Source organism: Ochotona princeps, chromosome 19 (assembly GCF_030435755.1).
Source record: "Ochotona princeps isolate mOchPri1 chromosome 19, mOchPri1.hap1, whole genome shotgun sequence".
Lineage (NCBI taxonomy): Eukaryota > Metazoa > Chordata > Mammalia > Lagomorpha > Ochotonidae > Ochotona > Ochotona princeps.
In genome coordinates, this window is record NC_080850.1 from 43,365,149 (window position 1) to 43,389,437 (window position 24,289).

Genomic DNA, 24,289 nt, shown 5'->3' on the forward strand with positions numbered 1-24,289 from the left:
TTTAAGGAAGACTCCAATTTATATTACTAATCATAACACTAGTAATTCTGATACATTATCTCCTATCAATAACTTTCACAACATAATTTTTTTTTTAAGATTTATTTATTTATTTTTATTGCAAAGTCAGATACACAGAGAGGAGAGACAGGAAGATCTTCCGTCCAATGATTCACGCCCCAAGTGAGCGCAACGGCCGGTGCTGCACCGATCCAAAGCCGGGAACCAGGAACCTCTTCCAGGTCTCCCACGCGGGTGCAGGGTCCCAAAGCTTTAGGCCATCCTCAACTGCTTTCCCAGGCCACAAGAGGGAAGCTGGATGGGAAGTGGTGCTGCGGGGATTAGAACCGGTGCCCATATGGGATCCTGGAGCGTTCAAGGCGAGGACTTTAGCCGCTAGGCCATGCCGCAGGATCCTCACAACATAATTTTAAAAATTGGCATCTAGTTGTGAAAAAAACAGCAAAACCTCATATTTTCTGAGTATTACAAAAAAAAGTTACATAAAGACAACAGAATAATGATCTTCTTGCAAAGTAATAGAAAATTTTGTATTCTCACAGCTCTTCAGATCTATAAAAAAATGTTATGGGTGCTGAACGAATCTTAGCAATGTTCTCTAATATTTAATCTTAGGATTTAGATTAAAAAAACTCCATAGTAACTTTTAATATTAGTATTTTTATAGTCCTATCTACTTCAATAACAAGAAGTCATTATTTTCAGCAGGTTTTTTTTTTTTTTGATTCTTACAAACTTGCAGAAATTACTGCACTAGAAAGCAACCTTGGCATGACAAGTTCTCTAGTTACTAACAAGCATAAGTGTACAAAGGTCAGTTAAAAGATCAGTAAAGTAGGAGTTAACGCCACAAGAAACAAGACGTCTCCAGTATTAGCTGCATGTGAAAGCTGCTGTTATCCTGAGGTCACAAATGACAAACATCTTGGCTTAAGAAGGCAAAGGGTGGGCCTGGCACGGTGGCCTAGTGGCTAAAGTCCTTGCCTTGAATGCACCGGGATTCCATACGGGCGCCGGTTCTAACCCTGGTTGTCCAGCTTCCCATCCAGCTCCCTGCTTGTGGCCTGGGAAAGCAGTCCAGGACGGCCCAAAGCCTTGGGTTCCTGAACCCACGTGGGAGAACTGGAGGAAGTTCCTGGCTCCCGGCTTCATATCGGCACAGCACTGGCTGTTGCGGTCACTTGGTGAGTGAATCATCGGATGCAAGATCTTCCTCTCTGTCTCTCCTCCTCTCTGTATACCTGACTTTCCAATAAAAATAAATAAATTAAAATAAATAAAATAAATAAATAAATAAAAAGAAGGCAGCAAAGGGTTAAGAAGTGGTCCCAGCACCTAACTTTTTCAGTCCAACACTCTTCACCCAAAATGTCTGAGAGGTGTTGATTAGCAAGGACAAATAAGAAAGTAACCAGACACTAGCTGCACTTGAATTTGGAATGCGAATGTCTCCCTACCTCCTCCCTGGACCTGTCGAAGATCACAGGAGCAGATATACTCTTGGATTCAATCCTCGGAGCCATGAGTGCAGTGGGCGTGACGGGGGTGACTGCAGGAGAAGGCTCGGAGGAGAGGACAGGCTCCCGCTCTGGGCTGTCCAAAGACACTTCTTCTGTGGCTTCTAGATACAAAATCAACAAGTTAGCTACACATACTGGCAGCATTTCCAACTGTTCCGAACAATAATGAATCACAAAAAATATCTTCATATTACTCACATACAGCAAAACAGCATATAAAGTAATCATTACAAAAGGAAACTATGAATTGTACCTCTAGTTATTTATCATAACTTCTAAACCAACAAAACTCTGGTCGGTTTTATTAAGAATTCTTTTAATCCGGGACCTGGGGTGGGTGGGAGACTGGGTGGGGCTTCTCCTCAATATTCCCTTTAGCCCTTGTAAGTTTTTTACCCTAATCAACAATGTAAAGATTGCCAAAATAAAATTAAAAAAAAGAGTTCTTTTAAAAGTTTAATTATCTATACAAAAGGAAGGAATCTATTCTGAGAGAAAAGGAAAGATGAAGATAATTTCATACATCAATTGTGCTGGAATTTGTAATATATCCTACACTTTCAGTAACTTCCCTTCCAAATATTTTTTAGGCTAACATTACAATCATTTTTATCTACCAAACACAAATCTGACAGTGGAAGGCTGCCACAACTATTCCAAGTGGGATTGTAACCGGTTGTGAAAAAGCCAGGAAGTTAGTAATCTAAAGCAACTAGTTGCCGAAGATTACTGGGCATTAGTTGAAGACACAAATATGACACAAAGCAAACAGGTGTTTAGGTTTTAATCTAAAATGCTCAATCACTTGAATAATACAAAATCAAGTACATTTAAGCCAAATCAATAAACCAGATTTGCTACAGGCCATTTAACACTGTACTAAGCGCAAGGGAGAAACACAAAGAAATGTAAAATATCATACCTGCCCTCAGGGAGCTTATAATCTAGTTGAGAAAACAAGACATGTGGAATGTTAAATGAGAATACAGACTTCAGAGAATAAAAAAGAATGCTGCAAGACATTTAATTACTATACAAAGCACAGAACACACACTATAATTTGAGTTGAAATGGAAGATAATACTTTGGCCTTGAAAAATTAAGGAACAGATCACAATACTCATTTGAAAAGATGCATACAGGCAGAAAAGACACAGAGGCTTCCATGAGAATGGAATAACAGCAGAGAAAAAGCCAGAGTCAGGGAAGTGAACATGACAGTGACTACGATGGACAGCAGAGTGCTGCTGGCTGGCAGGAACAGCACCAGGAAAAGGCAGGCAGCACTGAGGGGGAAGCCAGGATCTGAGATGGCACATCCCTAGGTGTCTGCAAAGGTAGACAGCAAGTACACCACCTTCACTTCACTGTCTCCAAAAGGCACAGCAGGACTGCCACAAGGCACCTCAAGTACTACTCGCTGTTGCCAGGCTGGCTCGCTGCTGAGCAGCTCACCTGGTGCAGCTCTCTTCACAGTAAAGTAAAAGCAACAATGAATACCTTTCCACCTCTGGTACAGAGGAAGGAAAACGAGCCACAGATGTTGAAATGGGCTGTGAGACCCAAATACAACAACCTACAGGTTCATGGGCAACTTCAGGCTGGCAGGATTAATGTTATTTACTATTCTTAAAGAAATTAAACCAATGAGAAATATGAGAAAGTAAGAAAGTGGAATAGCAAAGCTAACATTATGATCTCTGATCTACAAAGCAGCAGAACGCCAACACACTCCTGAAGATGCAGTTAAGAGCAACAGACTCAAAGACCAACAAAGAAAACACAGCAACTTGACTAACAGACAGCATAAAATCACTTAAACTTTTTAATCACATTTAATTTCAATAATATCAGGTTCTGTGTTGTTGGTGCAAATTCCTTCATTTATCGAAGAACTCAAAATCATAACAAATTGATATTGAAACAAACTGAAAATAGGACAGAAATTTACAATCAATACATTAATACTAATTTCTTAAATTCTTTCAGGTCTTCTTTGAGCTTAATTAAACTAACATAGTACAAATTTACAAAATTTGTGTTTTTACAATTTATTTAAAACCAGAGGGAGAGAGAGAGAGGATATCTTCACCTGCTGGTTCCCTGCCAAATGACCTGCACCAGGGCACAGCCAGGAGCCCCGAGCCCAGCACCGTCTCCCGGCACAGTGCCCAGAGCCCGGTGCTCAGTCCAGTCACTGCTGCCTCTGGCGCTTCGTCACAAAGTCAGAAAGCAGAGTCGTCAGGACGCAAACCAGCACTCTGACATGACAGACAGCATGCCAAGCAGCAGTTTAATGGCGACAGGGTAACACTCATTCTTGCAAGTTTTACTTTAAACGAGACCTAAGGGTTTGGGAAGATGCCCCATAGCTAGTAACTATAAACTTTTCCTTGAAGATAAATGTCTAGGACAAATATAAATTGATTATGTAAGTGTCGCACAAGCAACATTTTATTCATCCAGGACCAAGCAATGCTTTAAACAAGGGAATACTCTTTTATATTTGGTACTACATGCTGGATGCCACAAACTAAGTAAAAGCTTAGTAACTGGTAAAAGCCAGTTCATCGTCATCTACTCCCCGAGACAGTTTTCCGATGTGTGTTCGGTGAAGCATCAGAGCAGACTAAGCAACAGGGAAGGGGGGTGCATGGCAGCTGCACTTCTCATCCAGCTCCCCGTTGACGATCTTGGAAAGCCGCAGGAGGGCCCAAGTCCTTGGGCCTCTGCACCCACAGCGGAGACCCAGAAGAAGTTTCTTCTTCCTGGCTTCAGCCCTGTCCAGCTCTGGCCATTGTGGTCATTTGTGAAGTGAACCAGCAGATAGAATATCTCCTACTGTCTCTCTTTCTTTCTCTCTATATGACTCTGCCTTTCAAATTAAAATAGCCTAAGTATTAAAAAAAAAACCCCAAACAGTGGAAAAGGACTGCATAGGTAACAATTGCTGAACATTTTCTAAGTAAGCCAATGCTAACTATACCTTACGTCACAGCTGAAGCTGTTCTGCAGCCGTTTATGATATCCATGACTGGAAAGCACACCAGCACACACACACACTCTAATCTCGTCAGTTTTAAAGTTGAACTCACTAGTTTACTAAAGTGATATCTACATGCTATCTGCTTTTACGGAAGAATCAAGTGCATGTTCTCATTACCAGACAATGATTTTCACAGTCCTGGTAGCGTACGTGTCTGGACGAATTTCAAGAATCATACTTTTCTATACAAGGAAGGACCACTGCAATAAAGAATCAAGTGTGGTATCCATCCATTCACACAAAACATGCACGTTATGTCTAAGGTCACTAATACATTATCAAATGCAGCTGTGTGGAAGAGAGAAGCCTAGGCATGAAAAGGCAAGATTTGTAGTTTATCAAAGGAAACAGATGACTATGTTTAATGTTCTTTAATGCTCACTTAACAAAAACAAAACACTGACATTGACCTATTTGCATCAGTCAAACACTATTTTTTGATTTTGCCAACCAGGCAAATAACGGATGGTCTTCGTTTTGCCAATGCTTCATTAGCTGTATAAGCCATAAAAAGCACCTTTTACTCTTGGCTGCTGCATCACACACAATTCTTTGGCCACAGCAAGGTCTGTTTCAGATTCACACTTGCTTTTATTAAGGAGAAGGCCCCTGGTCATCTTTCAGCTTAAAACAAATGGCAGGGTGGACACTGGCACAGAGGGCTAAGCCACTGCTTAGGAAGATGGTATCCTCTAGCAGAGTGCCAGTCTGGATAATGGCACAGGACACCCATGTGGGTGGCAAAAATGCCATTACTCGAGCCATCCCTCCGGCCCAGTAGGCCCTGCCTGCGCAGGAGAGGAGAACCAGAAGCGAAGAATGGACCCCCACTACGCCAGTGCCGGATGCAGGCACCCTAACAGCTAGGCCAGTCGGCCCCAACATTATAACCTTCAGGCAGATAATTCTTTTGAGGGAGTTCAATTTTAAGAGCGATTATAGCCCCCCTCCCCAACAGCAAAAGTTACTTCCTCAAGTACCTAAAGTCATCAAACTGAACCAGGTGGTAAATGACAATTCAATAAAGCATATTCAAATAAAAAAGACAGCTTTAAAATCCACAGTTTAATTTTGCTTTGTGACAACTTGTAAGTAATTTTAAATATAACAATCATTGTTTCTCAAAAATTTTAATAACACCACTTTTGTTTTTTCAATCTTAAGACTTAGTTCCAAGTGCTTAAAATCAGAAAGGACCACACTTTTGCTTCAATCAGGGCTGTATTTTTCATGGAATGCTCTTTTTGGAAACTCTCCATCTTTCAGCTTGCTATAAGAAGAGTTATCACCTAATACTTAACACACAATTTCAAAGAATTTCAATTCTGCTTTAGAGAATATTTTCTAACAAACTAAACACTATAACTGCATATTACTTAAAAACAGAAGCATGACAGTTACCTGCAAAGAGATCCTCTCTGTCATCATCAAGCACAGCTTCAGCGGGTTTGGGACCATTGGAGTTTGTACTAATATCTTCCGCTGGAAGACTAGCTGGTTCTGGAGATGATGGACTTGACTGTTTTAAAGAACAACAATAATTAATGAAGCGGCATGTTTTTCTCTTGAAATTATGTCTCTATATCCTACAGGAAGGGAACATTCTTTTGGTAAGAAAGGAAGAAAGAAAAAACTATCTCCACTTCCTCCTCTGGGAGTAAGAATGAGCCTCAAACACATTTTTATTCTTCTCCTTTCTTTAACAAGGCACTTGAACTTCACAAAAGAAAACCTTTTCCAGCCATCCCTTCAGAGATAAAATAATTCATCTGCTATGCTGAAATATACTTAACCAAAAACAAGTCCAATGCTTCACACAGCCACGTAACAATACAATCAGAATCAGATCAAGTCCTTGGATGAATGGGAACTCATGACTTTGTCTTTGTTGTTGTCCCATTTTTGCACTCCTCAAAAGATTATCGGCCTAGTGTTGTGGGCCTAGAATAATGCTGCTACTTGCAATGCCCACATTTCATTCAGGCTCTGGTTTCAGTTCTACCTACTGTATTTTTTTTTTAAAGATTCGATCATTTATTTATTTCTGTTGGAAAGGCAGATCTTACAGAGAGAAGGAGAGACAGCAAGACCTTCCATCCGCTGGTTCACACCCCAAACGACCACAAAAGCCAGAGCTGAGCTGATTCAAAGCCAGGAGCCAGGAGCTTCTCCCAGGTCTCCCATGTGGGTGCAGGGTCCCAGGGCTTTGGGTTGTCCTCCACTGCTTTCCTAGGCCACAAGCAGGGAGCTGGATGGGAAGTGGAGCAGGTGGGACACAAACCTGCGTCCACATGGAATGCCGCACTTGGAGTTGGAGCATTAGCCAGTTGAGTCAATGTGTTGGCCCCTATACTTACTATCCAGCTCCCTGGTAATGGTTTGAGAAAGGTAACTTAAGGGCTGCCTTAAGTATTGGGGCACTGAAAATATGAAGGGAGACCTGGATGAAGCTTCTGGCTCCTGGCTTCAGTACAGCCCTACTCTGAAGCCATCTGGAGACTGAACCAGTGTATAAGAAACCTCAAAGAAATCAACCAATCTAAAAACAAACAAACAAACAAAACTCCCACACTTTATTTGAAAGCATGACAGAGAAAGAAAAAAGGAGGAAAGAAAGCAAAGTGAGACATCTTTCACCTACTGGTCCACCTCCTAAACGCCCCTAACAGCGTGGGCTGTCCCAGGCCAAGGCCCGAGTCAGGATCTCCACGCTGTGCTCACATGAGTGGGCAGGTGCCAAGGAGCTGAGCCATTTTCCACTTTCCAGGGGCATCCGTGTGAGCAGCTGGCGATAGTACCAGCACTCTGCAATGGGATGCCGGTTTTGTAAGCAATGGCCTACCTCACCATAAGGCAACAATAGCCCTCCATGTTTTTTATAATTTTAACCTTAAAATATATTTTAACATAACAGACCTACATTGTGCAGCTTTTAGTTATATTAATTATCTTTTAATACTCAAAACTAGTAGACATTAAAAACAAAATACCTTCTCATTGAAGTATAACATGAAAAAGAAACTATCTGTCAAACTGTTGAGCTTCTTATTTCCAAAACTGTGCAACCAGCATGCAGATCAGGAAAGACCATTACCCTCAAGCTCACAAGTTCCACACTGCAGGCTTGTGCATGGTACAGCCCCATAAGAACGTTGCAGCGGGACAGGCGCACAGCAGAGGGACAGGTGCACAGCACAGAGGGACAGGCGCACAGCATAGACAGAAGGCGCACAGCAGAGGGACAGGCACACAGCACAGAGGGACAGGCACACAGCACAGAGGGACAGGCGCACAGCAGAGGGACAGGCGCACAGCACAGAGACAGGCGCACAGCACAGAGGGACAGGCGCACAGCAGAGGGACAGGTGCACAGCACAGAGGGACAGGCACACAGCACAGAGGGACAGGCGCACAGCAGAGGGACAGGCGCACAGCAGAGGGACAGGCGCACAGCACAGAGGGACAGGCGCACAGCAGAGGGACAGGCGCACAGCACAGAGGGACAGGCTCACAGCAGAGGGACAGGCGCACAGCACAGAGGGACAGGCGCACAGCAGAGGGACAGGCGCACAGCACAGAGGGACAGGCGCACAGCAGAGGGACAGGCGCACAGCACAGAGGGACAGGCGCACAGCAGAGGGACAGGCGCACAGCACAGAGGGACAGGCGCACAGCAGAGGGACAGGCGCACAGCAGAGGGACAGGCGCACAGCACAGAGGGACAGGCGCACAGCAGAGGGACAGGCGCACAGCACAGAGGGACAGGCTCACAGCAGAGGGACAGGCGCACAGCACAGAGGGACAGGCGCACAGCACAGAGGGACAGGCGCACAGCAGAGGGACAGGCGCACAGCACAGAGGGACAGGCGCACAGCAGAGGGACAGGCGCACAGCACAGAGGGACAGGCGCACAGCAGAGGGACAGGCGCACAGCACAGAGGGACAGGCGCACAGCAGAGGGACAGGCGCACAGCACAGAGGGACAGGCGCACAGCAGAGGGACAGGCGCACAGCACAGAGGGACAGGCGCACAGCAGAGGGACAGGCGCATAGCACACGTTCTCTCTGTAAAGCTGACTTTCTAATAAAAACAAATAAATGAAAAAGACTATTACTACAGAGTTCACAAAGTTGTACATGTATCTATAAATTTGTAGTTAAAAAGTTTGCAGTTAAATTTGTAGTTAAAAGTTTTCTTTCAAACAAAATTACTGTTTAGATGACTTTATTAGTGTATTTTACCAGCATTTTAGAAACACATAAGAGTAACTTTGTATAATTTCTTTCAGAATGTAGAAGAGGAGGAAATCTGCCCAATTCACTTATTGAGGCCAGCGTATCTAATGCCCAAACCAGAGACAAGCCTCTACAGAATGACCTGTCACAGACACAACAGCCTCCACAAAGTGCCACACAGACACAAGGGATAATGTCGTTAGGACCACACGGGGCGTATTTCAGGAATACAAGCTCCATTCAATGTTTGGGAGGAAAAAAAAATCAATATTATAATCTATCTTTATCAATAAACAAAAGAAAACTATGACCATTACAATGAATTAGGATATAGCATTTGTCACAATTAACATATATTCACTTGGTTTAACCTCTGACAAATCTATGACTAGAAAAACTTCAATCTGTTTTAACCACAGACACACACACACACACACACACACACACACAGAGTTAAGATGGGCAAAAGGATAGGCAACACACACAAAGGAACAAATAAGAACAAATATCATACATCGTGTCTTAAAATTCAAAACTGTATTTTTTCATTTGATTTTATTTGAAAGCAGAGATGAGCTAGGCACTGACTGGAATGCCAAGGCGGCCAGGGCTGGGCCAGAACCAAGCCCAAAGACCAACTACGCCAGGGTTGCCAAGTGGACGTGAGGGGTCCAGCTACCGGAGCATCTTCTCCCGCCCCCAGGATGCAATGAGAAGGAAGCCAGTCCAAGGCAAGGCAGCTGGCACTGGCTTGGCACTCTCACACGGCAGGCAGCTGTCCCAACTGGTGCCTTAACCGCTGTGCCAAACATTCAGATCGACAAAGATGCAAAGACAGCCCACTGCAGGAGAGGTAGCCCTTCAACAAAGAGGGCAAACACCAACTGCTCACTCACATACAAACTGCAATCCCCTCAGGACAATCTATTGCATACAAAAATCACTTAAAACGATTCTAAGTTTGGATAGAAGACCTAAAACTACGTAACTTAACAGAAGAAAATATAATTTACCAGAGATTTCATATGAGACATACACACTATTATCAGTTAAAAAGGAAGGGAAAGCTTTCCTTAACTGAAACACATAGCTGCTCACAGAACAAGGCAAACTATGGGCTGGAAAACCTACCTACCAAAGGATTTATATTAAGAACACAGGAAGAATTCTCAATGCTCAGAAAGGAAACCTTATCTTTACAAAGGACAAAGATATAAAAGGACACATTTATCAAAAAAAGATAACACTGAGTTGAACACACATATGAAGAGATAGGTATCATGTAGGGAAGCACGTGGCACTCTACCACAGTGCCAGCTCCCCACACACGTGGCTGCTAACGTGCGAGGCGGCAGAAGACGGCCCACGTGCCTATGCCCTGCCAGCGCGGGAGATCTGGGAGAAACTCCTGGCTCCCGGCTTCTGCCCAACACAGCTGTGGCCCACTGTGGCCAACTGAGGAATGAGCCACAGTGGAATCTCTCTCTCTCTGGCTCTCCCTCTCAAATAATCCTTTAAAAACAAATATTACGTGTTTGCTAATTTATAAAATCATGAAAATAAGTTTTATACTTTAAGAAAAATTTTCTGGTAAGTTTTTTTAGATTTATTTATTTTTATTGGAAAGGTGGATATATAGAGAGGAGGAGAGACAGAGAGGAAGATCTTCTGTTCAATGATTCACTCCCCAAGTGATCACAATGACCGGTGCTGCACTGATCCAAAGCCAGGAGCCAGGAGCTCTTCCGGGTCTCCCACACAGGTGCAGGGTCCCAAGGCTTTGGGCCGTCCTCCACTGCTTTCCCAGGCCACAAGCAGAGAGCTGGATGGGAAGCAGGGCAGCTGGGATTAGAACTGGCAACCATATGGGATCCTGGAGCGTACCAGGCGAGGACTTTAACCACTGAGCTATCGCGCCGGGCACTGTAGTAAGTTTCTTTTAAAGATTTTATTGATTCTTATTAGAAAGGCAGATTTACAGAGAAAAAGAAACAGAAAGATCTTCTGTCCACTGGTTCATTCCCCAAGTGGCTGCCTCAGAAGGGAAATGGAACAGCTATGACACGAACCATCACCCATACGGGATCCCGGCATGTGCAAGGCAAGGATTTGTCTCCTAGGCCATCACACTTGGCCTTGGGAGAAATCTGTGTTCTTCTGCTAGGCAACTTGATAGGGTGACACATCTCTAACAGCCTTAACTGTAATGGTTCCAGGGTAGAGTGACCAATAATATGCCTATTGCCTTTATTAATACTTACAAAGTATTTTTTCCTTTGGAAGCAATTCACAACGAAATTTTCCCATTGGTACATTTAAAGCCAGGAGGTCTACCCTAAGTTTAGGAACACCACGTGTACACTGGTGTGGTGGAACCATTCAGCCTGCGTTCAGCTCCTCTTTGAACTAAGTCTATGTCACTTAGTCTCCTTTGCAGACGTCTACCTTCAGGGTCTCAACGATCACTTACAACAGAATCACTCCCGAACTCCACACCGTTTCTGATGTGCACATTACAATCACACACAGACCACCTGGTACTGCCATTATCTGTACACATGATTTTACTGATTACAGACTATTGGCTGGGTCATACCCTCCCCGAGGGCAGAAGCTAGCAGATTTCCATCCAGTATGGTTCAGTGTTATTAACCATAAATTCATGAAACACTCCTAAATCTATACTTTAACCCCATCTGGCATTTCTCTTTGATTAACTGATGCATAGGAAATACCAAGTGACAGAGGAGGACAGAGCAGAAAGATTTTTTCTATCTGCTGGTTCACTTCCCAAATGGCCGTAAGAAGCCAAGCTGAAGCCCCGAGCTCCAAAATCTCTCCAAGAGTGGAAGGGAGTTGGCCATCATCCACTGACTTTCCTGGCAAGCCAACAGGGATCTGGATTAGCTAATACGGCATGTTTATATCTTCACTTCTTCTAACAACTCCAAATAAAATGAGCTTACACTTCCTTCTTACAAGAACCACTTGAGGGGCCCATTGTGGCACAGCGCACTAAGCCACCGCCTGCAGCTCTGGCATCCTATATGTACACTGGTTGATCGAGTCCTTACTGCTCTGCTTCTCATCCAGCTCGCTGCTAATGCACCCAGAAAAGCAGAAGCAGCCAGCCAAAGTGCTAGGTATCCTGAACCCACTCAAGAGACTCCTGGCTCTGGCCTAGTCCATTGCTGGCGGTTGTGGCCATCTGGAGAGTAAACCAGAGGATGAGGCCCAGCAAGGTAGCCTGGTGGCTAAAGTCCTTGCCTTGCATGTGCCGGGATCCCACATGGGTGCCGGTTATCATCCAGCTCCCTTCCTGTGGCCTTGGAAAGCAGTTGAGGACAGCCCAGGACCTTGGGACCCTGAATCTGCGTGGGAGACCTGGAGGAGGTTCCTGGCTCCTGGTTTCAGAATGGCTCAGCTCCAGCTGTTGCGGGGAGTGAATCATAGGACGGAAGATCTTCCTCCTCCTCTCTGTATATCTGACTTTGCAATAAAAATAAATAAATCTTTATTTAAAAAAAAACAGAGTCTCTCCCTCTCCTTTTCTTTCTGTTCACTCCACAATTCAAATATATTTAAAAAAACAAAAAGGCAAGAAGAATCAAGAGGTTTGCCCACAGCAGCCGGAGCAGTGGCTGGCAGCCCACACTGCAGGGCCTCCTATGCTTCAGAGCCGGCTTCCTGCTCAGGTGCATGCTACGAAGCAATAGGCGGAGGCCGAAAGGACGGGCTGGGCTCCTGGCTTCAGCCTGGCCCCACCCTGGCTGTCGCAGGCATTGTTAGGGAGTGAATTAGCAAGCGGAAGTACCTCTCTCCTATAAATTGCAAATAAATTAAAAAAAAATTACCTGAAGGGAAGAAATCTTACAGATGTTATCTTTAATATTATTGTAACAAATTCTCTTTTATCATTTGGATTTTTTCTTTCTGGAGGGTATTAACCTTAAACTGTTAAACCAGCCTCCCACTTAGTACCACTCAACAGCATTTCACATTCAGGGGGCTACCCTTCTACCCAGGCCATAGCCTTATTGAATGCACCCTGGCTAGGTTCCCGAGACAGCAGACCTATAGCACCTGCTCCTCAGAGCCTCAGAATCAGTCCTGGAGGGCTCCCTAGACCGCAGACTAAGGAATCAGTGACCCCTGCCACGCCTCCGCTGTGCGATTTCACCCCACCCTTCGAGGCCGGCCTACACGCCACCTCCGCACTGGGCTTTCCCAGGTACTGACAAGTTACTGCTGAGCCACTCTGTTCCACCTGTTCAGAACCACCTGTTCCACCGTAGTTTTTGAGTTTTCAGATCATACAATCGCTGTAGCAGAGTTTACTATACAGCACTTTTTTCCCTTCTACTGGAGATTTCCCATCCTCAAAGACTTGCAATATTTGTTGATATCTGCACACCCATAATCATGTAAACTGTAGGGCAGAGAGCAAACAGTCAAGAATTTGCTGCAGCCAACTAAATTTGCTATCTTGCATGAACACTACAGCCTAGGGTGAAGTGATGGGAAAGAAATAGATTTTTTAAAAACTATTTATCTGGGGCCTGGCATGATAGCGTAGCAGTTAGCGTCCTCACCTTGGACACGCCAGTTCTAATCCCGGCAGCTCCACTTCCCATCCAGCTCCCTGCTTGTGGCCTGGGAAAGCAGTGGAGGGCGGCCCAGGACTTTGGGACCCTGCACCTTTTTGGGAGGCCCGGGGGAGGCTCCTGGCTTCAAATTGGCTCAGTTTCAGCTGTTGCAGCCGCTTGGGGAGTGAACCATCAGACGGAAGATCTTCCTCTCTGTCTCTCCTCCTCTCTGTGTATTTGCCTTTCCAATAAAGATAAAATAAATCTTAAAAAAAAAAAAAAACCTCTTTATCTGAAGGGCAAAGACACACAAGAAGAAAGATGGGGGGAAAGAGGAACAGAAAAAGAAAGAGGTAAGAGTTTTCCTGCCCATGGTTTATTTCCATTTGAAATAGCCAAGTTGGACCAGACAGAAGCTAGGAGCCTAAATCCTAATCTAGGATGTAAGCACTTAAAAAAAAAAAAAACCACAGTTTATTTATTTTTTATTGGAATGACAGATTTACAGAGAGGAGGAGAGACAGAAAGATCTTCCATACACTCTTGTTCATTCCCCAAGTGGTCACAGCACCAGTGCTGAGCCAAGAAAAAGCTAGGAGCCAGGAGTCTGGAGCTTGCAGCCTCTTCTGGGTCTTCCACAAGGGTGTAGGGTCCCAAGGATTTGAGCCGTCCTCCACTACTTTTCCAAGCCATAAGCAGGGAGTTGGACGGACTGTGGAGTGGTCGGAACACAAACTGGTACCCAAATGGGATCCCGGCTCTTGAAGGAGGGGGGGGAGAGATGAGCTAACTGAGCCACTGAACGGGGCCTGGACCAAAGTACTTATTCCAGAATATGCACTGCAGGAACACCAAGTCAGAAGCAAAGCAGGTCTCAAAACCAACACGGGAAGATGTTGCCATGGGCATCTTGATTACCATGTCAAACAGCAGCCTCGGGAAAGTACTGCGAGGACCCGTGACATTCTAGTTGAAATGGTCTATATAAACCGTTTCATAAACACTACCACATGAAAACGCTGGGCAGACTGTGGCCTTCTGCTTTACCTAAGGTGACTCTGAGGCTGGAGTTTTGTCAAGAACCAACTACAATCATGAACACATGATCATCTGATTTTCAAGTCTGTTCAGCAAATGGTACTATAACAGAATGGCCACACACCAAAGATCAAAGCTAGATTCTTACTTGATACCACACACAAAAACTAAACTAAATTAATCAGAACTCTTGGGGCTGGCATTGTGGCACAGCAGGTACAGCTACCGCCTGCAACAGCAACATCCCAAATGGATGCCAAGTTGAAGTTCTGCAGGCTGCTTACTCCTGATTCAGCTTTCTAAAAGAATGGGAAAAGCAGTGGAATATGGCCCAAGTGTTTGGGTCCCCGCCAACCACATGGGAATCCTAGAAGAAGCTGCTGGCTCTTGGCTTTAGACTGGCTCAGCCTTGGCCACTGCAGTCATATGGGATATGAACCAACACACAGAAGATGTCAGTACATCGCCTTCTCTGTAACGCTGCCTTTCAAATAAATAAATAATTAAAAAAAGAATTAGATCTTAATGAAAGGCTAAAATTACCAGACTCTCAGACGAAAACACAAGGGTGAATGTTCATAACCTTGTATCCAGATGATCCTCAGTTACAACAATGAAGGAATGAACACCAGGAAAAAACAGATACGCTGGACTTCATCAAAATCGCAAAAGCATGCACTTCTGAGACTCCTACTAAGACCACGAAACAACAAAACACAGAACCAGAGAAAATGTTCGACAACCAGAAACTTACATGTAGAATATGCAAAGAACAACCTAATAAGTAAAAGCAACTTTAAAATGAGCAAATTATCAGTACATTTTTCTAAAGATACACAAATGACAAGGCAGCAAACAAAAAGTTAGATGATACCACTAATCACTGAGAAGAACTAGGGGCTGGCCTTGTGGTGTAGCTATTTAAGCTGACGCCTGAAATGTCTGTACCCCATTTGGGTACCGCTTCAAGTCATGGCTGCTCCACTTCCAATTCAGTTCCCTGCTAATGTACCTGGGAAAGCAGCAGAGGACGGCTGAAGGGCTTCAACCCCAGCCATCCAAATGGACGGCCTCAAGAAAACCCCGGCTCTGGCCTGACCAGACCTAGTCACTGCACCCAGCCAGGGAGTGAGCAAGCACACCCAGGTTCCTCTCCAACTCTTCCAAATGAATAAATACATCTTCAATAAGAAAATGAAAGCCAGCCAAACCACAGTGAGGAAATACTTCACACACCACAGAATGGGCTGAACCAATCTAACATTAAGTGACGAGGACATAAAGAAATCAGTATCCCCACAAAGAAGCGGGGACCCTGTAAAAATGATGCAGTCAGACTGAGAAACCACTGTCAAGTCTTCCAAAAATTAATACAGTTAGCAAAGGACACAGCAATTCCACTCACACATGTGTGTTGTAACAGTATTATTCCTAATAACCCAATGGAGAGGGGCCCAGTCTTGAGGCCTAACAGCTAAAGTCCTCGCCTTGAACATGCCGGGATCCCATATGAGGCACAGATTCTAATCCCAGCAGCTCTACTTCCCATCCAGCTCCCTGCTTGTGGTCTGGGAAAGCAGTCGAGGACGGCCCAAAGCCTTGGGAGACCTGGAAGCGGCTCCTGGCTTCTGGCTTTGGATCGGCACAACACCAGCTGTTGCAGTCACTTGGGCAGTGAATCATCAGACAGAAGATCTTCCTCTCTGTATATCTGACTTTCCAATAAAAACAAATAAATCTTAAAAAAAAATAATAATAATAACCCAACAGGGAAAACAACAAATGCCCATCAACTGATAGCTGGGTAATAGCAATGTAGTATAGGCACACCACAGAATATTATTTGGTCATTGAAATGAAGTACATGTTAGAGACCTTAAAATTATCATGCTAGGCCAACATCACAAAAGATAGCGTATTATATGACTCCATTCACGTAAAGCCCATTCTAGGGAATTTTCAGACATGGCAATTAGATTAGTGGCTGCTCTGGGTTGAGAGCAAAGATGGGTGAGTAAGGGGAATGACAGTTACACAATAAATTTCTTTTTAAGGTGATGAGACCATTCTAAAATTGATTGTGAATGGTTGCACATGTATGTGCATGCACTAAAACTATTCAACTGCACATAAGAAATGCATGAATTACGTATGTGAATTATGCCTCAACACTACTTTTTACTAAATTAAAGAAAAGTGCTGTGGCACAGTAGGCTAAGCCTCTTACTGTGGTGCTAGCATCCCATATAGGTGCTGATTTGAGTCCAAGCTGCTCCACTTCCTATCCAGCTCCCTGCTAATATGTCTGCGTAAGCAGCATAAGATGGCCTATGTAGCCCCTGCACCCATGTAGGAGACCCGGAAGAAGTTCCTGGCTCCTGGCTCTGGCCTGACTCAGCCCCGGCCACTGTGGTCATTTGAGAAGTGACCCAACAGATAGATGTTGCCCTGTACTCGCCTCTCTGTAACTCTGCCTTTCAAATAAATGTACATAAATATATATACTTAAAGCCAAATACAGTCTCTTCAAGAAAAAAAAATTTCACTTAATTACTTGAAAGGCAGAGTTAGAGAAGGAAAGAAAGAGTTCTTCCATCCACTGGTTCACTCCCAAAATGGTCACACTGGCCAGGGCTCAGTTAGGTTTCTAAAGCCAGAGAGCCGGGAGCCAGGAGCTTCACCTGGGTCTCTTACTGAAGTAAGTGGCCCAAGCACTTGCGCCATCCTCTGCTTTCTCAGGCCATCAGCAGGGAGCTGGGTCAGAAGTGGAGCAGCAGGGACCTGAACCAGCGCACATATGGGATGCCAACATCACAAAGTGCCACCTTTACTGCTTCCCTGCCCTCTTCTTCTTTTTTGGAGACAGCACAGAACACGTTCCCATCCTGTGACTCACTCCCACTAGAGGAACCAGGCGCTGCACTCACGCCAGGTCTCTCACCGACAGCAGGGCCCTCGGGCATCACCTGCTCCCGAGGGGCTGCACTGGCAGGAAGCTGCAGCCAGAAACCAGAGCTGAGAACGAAACCCAGGAACTCTGCTGCAAGACGTGGGAATCCACTGCCAGATCAAACGTCTTTTCTTTTTAAAGTTGCCATCTCCACCTCCAAAATAGGTGCTTAATGGTTGAAAACTTTCACGTTTGGAGTTTCATCACTATAGGAAAAAGCAGCACTTGTACACAATTCCAAGAGGGCGGAGATGGAAGCCTTGCCTCTTAAGCGCCAAAAGAGCAAGTTTCCCCAGCTTCTCTTCTCATGCTCCTCCTGTCCCACCTCAGCCCCTTCACACCTGATGGCACAGTCAACAGACACACACAGCAAGGGTTTCATTAACTGCTTCATGTGCAGAATATAGCTTTATCTGAAAACTTTTCATTTGAAAAGCTTAATACTGACTTAAACATTATATACACAATGCACACAAGCATACAGACCTAACGTGTAGCCACTGCAAAGCGAATAACTGAAGCTGTTTACAGTTTGACTTTAACTTGTATGGGTTTCCATTGACCTTCTTCCCCTCCCAAATGAAAAAATTTCTCTATGATTAATATTAAGAACTTAATTGTCTTTAATTAAAACATAGATCTTTATGTGTCACTTTTTTAAAAAGAGATTTTGATTTATTTCTATTTGAGAGGTAGATTTTACAGGGAAAGAGGTCTTCCATCCACTGGTTCATTTCCCAAATGTCTTCAGTTGCCAGAGCTGAGCTGGCCTGAGGCCAGGAGCTTCTTCCTAGTGTCCCACATGGGTGCAGGGTCCCAGGTCCTTGGGCCATGTTCCGTTGCCTTCCCAGGCCACAAGCAGAGTTGGGTAGGAGGTGCAGCAGTCGAGACATGAACCAGTGTCCACAACGGATGCTGGCACTAGCAGGTGGAGGATTAACTTGATAAGCCACTGTATCAGCCCCTAAATGTGTTACTTTTAACTTCTAGCACAAGTATTACATATTTCCTTAATATCTATTCAAGACAGGTGATCCTATCAGTATCACTTAGGGTGTCACCTTTGGACCAGGAGTAATGTCATAAGGAAAGTTTGTTAAACATGAGATTTCTTTGAGCTGTATGCTAGTGCCGCTCAAGACTGCTAAGTCACTCGCTATCAACGCTTGAGGGCCCTGACCCAGAGAACTCTAGCAGCATGCGGACTCTGGTGAGGAGCCGGACGTGAACTCTGCGGCTGCTTCTGCTCCCTGAGGTTCAAGGGGCATCACTGAGAGTGCGGTCGGTGTGGGCATTCGTGCCGCTCCAAGCCCCAGCTCCCACAGGAGAGCGCCCGGGCTTGGGTCTCAGCACTGCTCCAACCCCAGGCAGCAGGTGAAGAAGGCTCAAGCCCCTGGATCCCTGCCTGCCACATGCAGATGGGGACTGAATTCTGGGCCCCTGGTTTTGCTTTGCCCTAGACGCGGCTGTTGGAGGCATTGTGGGGAGGAAACCAGCAAATGGGAGATTTGTCTCTGACTCTCTGCCTTTCAAGATAATAAATAAAACAGATCCAAAGCTGACAAATTTTTAAAAAGTACTGAAAGAGCATTCCTATTAAATTACTTGATATACCAGAAATATATACATATACACACGCATACACCCAAACACTGCTAACATACTTTCCCAGTTTAAAAAGGAACAAAAACTTGAATTTACATATCTCACAGCCATATATCATCCTCTTAAAATTAATAATCTTGGGAGGGTGGAGGGTTTGGCACTACGGCTCAATTGGCTAATCCTCCCCTTCCACGCACTAGCATCCTACATGGGTGCCAATTCATGTTTCAGTTGCTCCACTTCCCATCCAGCTCCCTGCTTGTGGCCTGGGAAAGCAGTTGAGGATGGCCCACAAAGCCTTGGGACCCTGTGCCTGCATGGGAGATCAGAAAGAAGCTCCTGGCTTCAGACTGGCTCAACTCTGGCCTTGGTGGCCATCTGGGAAGTGAACCAGCAGATGGAAGATCCTTTTCTCTGTCTCTCCTTCCCTGTAAATCTGCCTTTCCAATTAAAGCTAATTTTAAAAATAAATAACGCAGGAGAGGGCACTGGGGCACAGCAGGTTGAGCCACCACTTGGGATCTTGGGATGGCTCTGCTTCAACTCGGCTTTCTGCTAAGGAACCTGGTAAGGCAGCACACGGAGGGAGACCCGGAAGGAGACCTTGGCCTGACCCAGCCCCACATATTGGAGATCACTGGGATGTGAACCAGCTGATGGATGCTTCTCTCCACTAGGGTCCAGTATGATACTAGGTCATACCAGTTAAATCAAGTTTGTTCTTGCTGGAAAACCTTTGCATTCCAAAGCGAACATAGGTCTTGGAATGGTGCAGACACTAACCTGGTGACATGTGATCAGGCAGCTGCATCCCTACACGCTGGGTAAAGCTACCCAAAACCACATGCTGCAAAACAGCTTTTCCTAATTCTTAGCAGACGCTGATTCTGACAACTGACCCAGCAAACGCTGACCAAATAAATGCTCACGATTCTGCAGTGAACACCAAGCTGCCTGAGGCATCTACCTACCCACTGGCCCAGGAAAGCAAACATCTGAGGGAGACCGAGTCTGGCTGAGACACCCACAAAACAATGAGCAGAATGTGGTCAGGGCTGTAAGCTCTTCGGAAATCCCTAGTTTCAAGTAACTAAACTTCAAATCGTGGATATGCTACAATAATTTCCAATGGATCTGGTGCAGAGCCGAGCAAGCCAAGGCGGCATCCCAAGTACTGTAGGAGGCAGGAGGGTCCACACACACGCCTACAATGAAGCTCTGAGGTGTGGGCGCGCTCATCAAGCGCAGGGCCAACGGACCGGGGCGGGCCCAACACGGTCAAGCACAGGGAGGGTGTTTCCTGACAAAAACAGGAACACTCAGCTTCAGAGATCGCTGACCATGCGAGAAAAGAGGAAAAAAGCAGTGCAGGTCTGTTCCTATTTCTTCCTTGTTGAGTTTAAAAAAAAAAAAAAAGAAAGAAAAAGCAGTTTCCTGCCTTCAACTTTATCTTGACGCCATGGCTCCTTGCCAGGGCGGACGAGCAGGGGCCGAGGGGGCGCACAGCACCCACCTCCAAGGAGCGCCCTCGCCGGGCTCCGCACCGAGCAGCCCACACCCCCTCCCCCGGCAAGGGGACAGGCCAGCCCCGGGGGATTCAGGGCAAGCCCTGTGCCGGCCTGCAGGAGGCGGCCAGCGGGCAGCGCGAGGGCCCGGCCACTGACAGGCCCGCGTCACAGGTGTCACCCCGACCGGGTCCTCGCCAACCCAGGGGCTCGGGAGGAGACAAGTCCGGGCAGGGGAGAAGCACCCTGCAGAGGAGACGCGCGGCAGCGGCGCGCACGGCACCCACGGCCACAGGGTCTCACCTCCAGAGTGGAGACAGTACTGGTGAACAGGTCCTCCCCGTCCTCCACCTCCTCAAAGTCGGTGGGCTTCCCGTCCCCCAGCGGAGGAGGTTCCCTCTCGGCCGCCATCTTCGCTCACCCAGACGACTGCGCGCACGGAGCCTCGCGGGTCTATCACGTGAGCACGCACGGCCGGGCGGGCGCGCCGGGCCCGGTAGCCCCGCCCCCGAGGCCCCGCCCCACCGCGCTCAGCCCCGCCCCAGCCCCAGTGACGGGCTCCCTCCCCGCCGCGCTTGGCCCCGCCCCACCGCGGCAGGTCCCGCCCCGCCCTCCATGACCGGCCCTTGCCCGGCTCTAGGCCCCGCCCCGCCGCGCTAGGCCCCGCCCCTAGGCTGCCAGCCCTCCTACACAGGTCTGGGTTACCCAAGCGGAAGAATCCTAGACTTTGATTCCCAAATCACGTTCTTAGCAGCAATAGGCTGAATGATTCTGTTGTCATTAGCGGCTTTAAAATCTGCTTTATCCAGTGGAAGAGCATAGACTGGGAGATGGGTAGGAAGAACTCTGGAATGACGGGAATGTGCTGCAAAGTGCCAAAGCCACTAGCCACGTGTGACCTCCAAGCACTTGAAATATGCTTAGTATGAGGAAATGATGTTTAAATTTTATTTTAGTTAAGGCTGAATAGCCTGCTGTGGCCCACAGCTACTCTGGAGTGCCACCTGGGAGGGGAACAGAAAGGACTCTGGGTAATTTGCAGCTTATGCTTGCCTCCATTTTCAGCAGGAGTCACACAACATCTTCTTCAAGGTAGAACAGCTGGAAGAACAGCAGGAGCCCCGAGGCAGCACGCTCCTCATCCGTCCGCCGCCACCTGAGAACAACCTGGACTGGGCCCCAGGTCAGGGAGGTGACTTCTCTGTGGGTCCTCCACTAAGACATGGGGTCTCTGCTCCTCACTGACTGTACTCCGTCTTCTGCTCTGGCCATGCATAGTCCCTATTCATGTGCTGAAGTACACCTCGAAACTAGCTGAACTTTGGGTCCTGCTCCTTGTAGTACAGACCCAACCCTTATGTGCGCTGGTTCGTGTCCCAGCTCCTCTACTTCCCATTCAGATCCCCGTTTGTAGCTTCCAAAAGCAGTAGAGGACAGCCCAAAGCCTTAGGGCCCTGCACCCATGTGGGAGACTTTGAAGAGGCTCCTGGCTTCAGATTGGCTCAGCTCTGGCTGTTGCAGTTGCTTGGGGAGTGAACCAGAAGATGAAAGATCTTCCTCTCTGTGTATCTTCTTCTCTCTGTATATCTGCCTTTCCAATAAAAATAAATTTAAAAAATATTTTAAAAAAAATGTAGCCGGGGAACTGTACTAGTTTTATCACTCCTCATGGAAGGCCAGGGTGTGTAGGCTCCTGCTGTTACTGCAGCCTCTCTCCTCCACCCCTCCAGAGGTGATCACCTCCTGAGGTTAAGAGTGGCTCAGCACCCAGACTCCACTCCATCCGCACAGTAGAAGGGGAAGCAGAAATGCTGCCTCCTTCCCTCTGAGGGCACAGTCCAGAACGTGCACACACTTCAGTTCACTTCCCTCCAAGGAACTCATTAGCTATGGGACCATCCCCAGCTATTGAAAAGACTGCAGTGCTACTATGTTTTCTTTAATGAGAATAGGGGCTCACTTACCCTGGAAGAATGGGAGCCCATGGAAGGAACCAGCCATGGAAGCCTGGGTACCTTAGATTGCCAGCGTACCTGAGGAGCTGGCAACCACTTCTTTCAACCCTCCAACCCCGCAGGTGGTCAGGGGTCAGCTGGGCTGTTGGGACACCTTTCTCTCCCTATTCAGTCAGCGCTGTGAGAACTGTCCACTTGCTGCTTTGCCCAGCTCCTCGTGGTCCTTTGCCTTTCTGTTTCGTCTTTCCTGACCCTAAATCATCCATGTTTCTGTTAAATTCAGTGGGCTTGAAGTATTTGAAAAATTAATCCCAACTCAGATCAAAGATCCCATCAACCTGTGGTCTCCAACCCCAACTTCAAACAGCTAGTTCCCATGAGTCTTCTGCTTGTTCTTCCCCGCAGAAGTTCTACCCATTTTCTTCTCAAATATCCTGCATTTTCTCCCTCATTTTCACCAAATGGCTTAGTCTCTTCATTCAATGATAAAACAAGCCTTTGTGCTCCCACCAAGCCTTTGTGCTCCCACCAATCCTTTTATTTTCTATTTAGTCATTTTCAGGTTTTTGAAAGGCAGCAAGACAGATCTTCCTCTTACTGGTTCACTGTGCAGAAACCCACAACAGCCAGGCTGTAGACAGGAGCTCCTAACTCCTTCCAGGGCTCCCATGTGTGGGGCAGGCACCCGAGTACTTGAACCTCTGACTGCTGCAGGCATTTATAGTGAAAACCAGTGCATGGCAATTCTCTTCTCACTGTCTGTGCCTTTCAAATATATGAACATAAACATTAAAAGAGAGAGAGAGCAAATGGGAACAGAGAATGGCACCCACAGTATCAGATGCCTTGAGCAGATGAATAAGAAGAAAAATGAAAAGGGTGAGTGATTAATGAACGCCAAAAATGACAGCAGGAAATTATGATTGAGTTTTATGTGTCCACTTTGTCAGGCCATGGTATCCGGATATTTAGTCTGATTTAATAGTGGATAGTTTTAAAAGATGGCTTTTGGATGAGGTTGCCCATGAAGTCTGAGTTTCAAGTGAAGCGGATTACCCTGCACAGTGTGGGTGGGCTTCATCTAATTAACCGAAGGGCATATTGGAACAATAGTCGATTTGTGAGCAAGAAGAAATTCCTCCAGCTGAATGAATTTGGACTGCATTGTTCAAATCTTCCCCCAGTCGCTCGCCTACCCATCTTCACCCTGAGATTATGGCCTTGCTAACCTCCCACAATAGTGTAAACAAATTCCTGAAAGTAAATCTCTCTCCCTCTTTGTATACATCTGTCTATATATACATATACATCTTGTTGGTTTTCTTTCCCTGGAGAACCCTAATACCCAAATGTGGACAATCCTTTCAACAAATAAAAATGAAGAGAGTGACAGAATAGGTCAATAACTTGGTGAAGACACAGGTTTATTTTTCTCTGTGTGCTTGTTTTATTTTAAAGGAGGACGATTTGAACACATTTATGTATGAGGGAAAGGGGTCAAAAGAGGGCAGGGATAGGGAGAGAGGTATCATCTGAGGGATGAGGGTGAAGTGCAGGAATGGAATAAAGGACGAGTAGAGGGATTGGCCTTTTAAGAGAGGAATCCATCCCCTGAGAGTGGAAAGATGAGGGTGAGAGCTTATGTTAGCCTGATGACATAACAAACTGAATGTCTGAAAACGATTATCCCTTATGACTCCTTGTGAGCCTGCCGGTTAGCCAGACAGTTCTCCCAGGCCAGCTTGGGCCAGTCTCGTTTTGGGGCTTGTTCATGTACTGCAGTCTTGTGACAGATTGGCTGGCAGCTGTCTGGCCTAGCTGATAGTC

The 24,289-nt window shown here is 46.1% G+C and overlaps 1 protein-coding gene across 1 annotated transcript in view; it reads right to left on the bottom strand.

Annotated features, from left to right (window-relative positions):
- The window catches only part of SNX2 (sorting nexin 2), a 41,934-nt gene extending 20,968 nt beyond the window's left edge, over nucleotides 1–20,966 (bottom strand). The window contains exons 1-3 of the mRNA XM_004586362.4: nucleotides 20,811–20,966; nucleotides 5,989–6,106; nucleotides 1,479–1,642 (exon numbers count right to left, since the gene is read on the bottom strand). Coding sequence (XP_004586419.1) covers nucleotides 1,479–1,642; nucleotides 5,989–6,106; nucleotides 20,811–20,918 — 390 coding nt within the window. The 5' untranslated portion in view covers nucleotides 20,919–20,966. The remainder of the gene's footprint in view (nucleotides 1–1,478; nucleotides 1,643–5,988; nucleotides 6,107–20,810) is intronic.
- Between the last annotated feature and the right edge of the window lie 3,323 nt (nucleotides 20,967–24,289).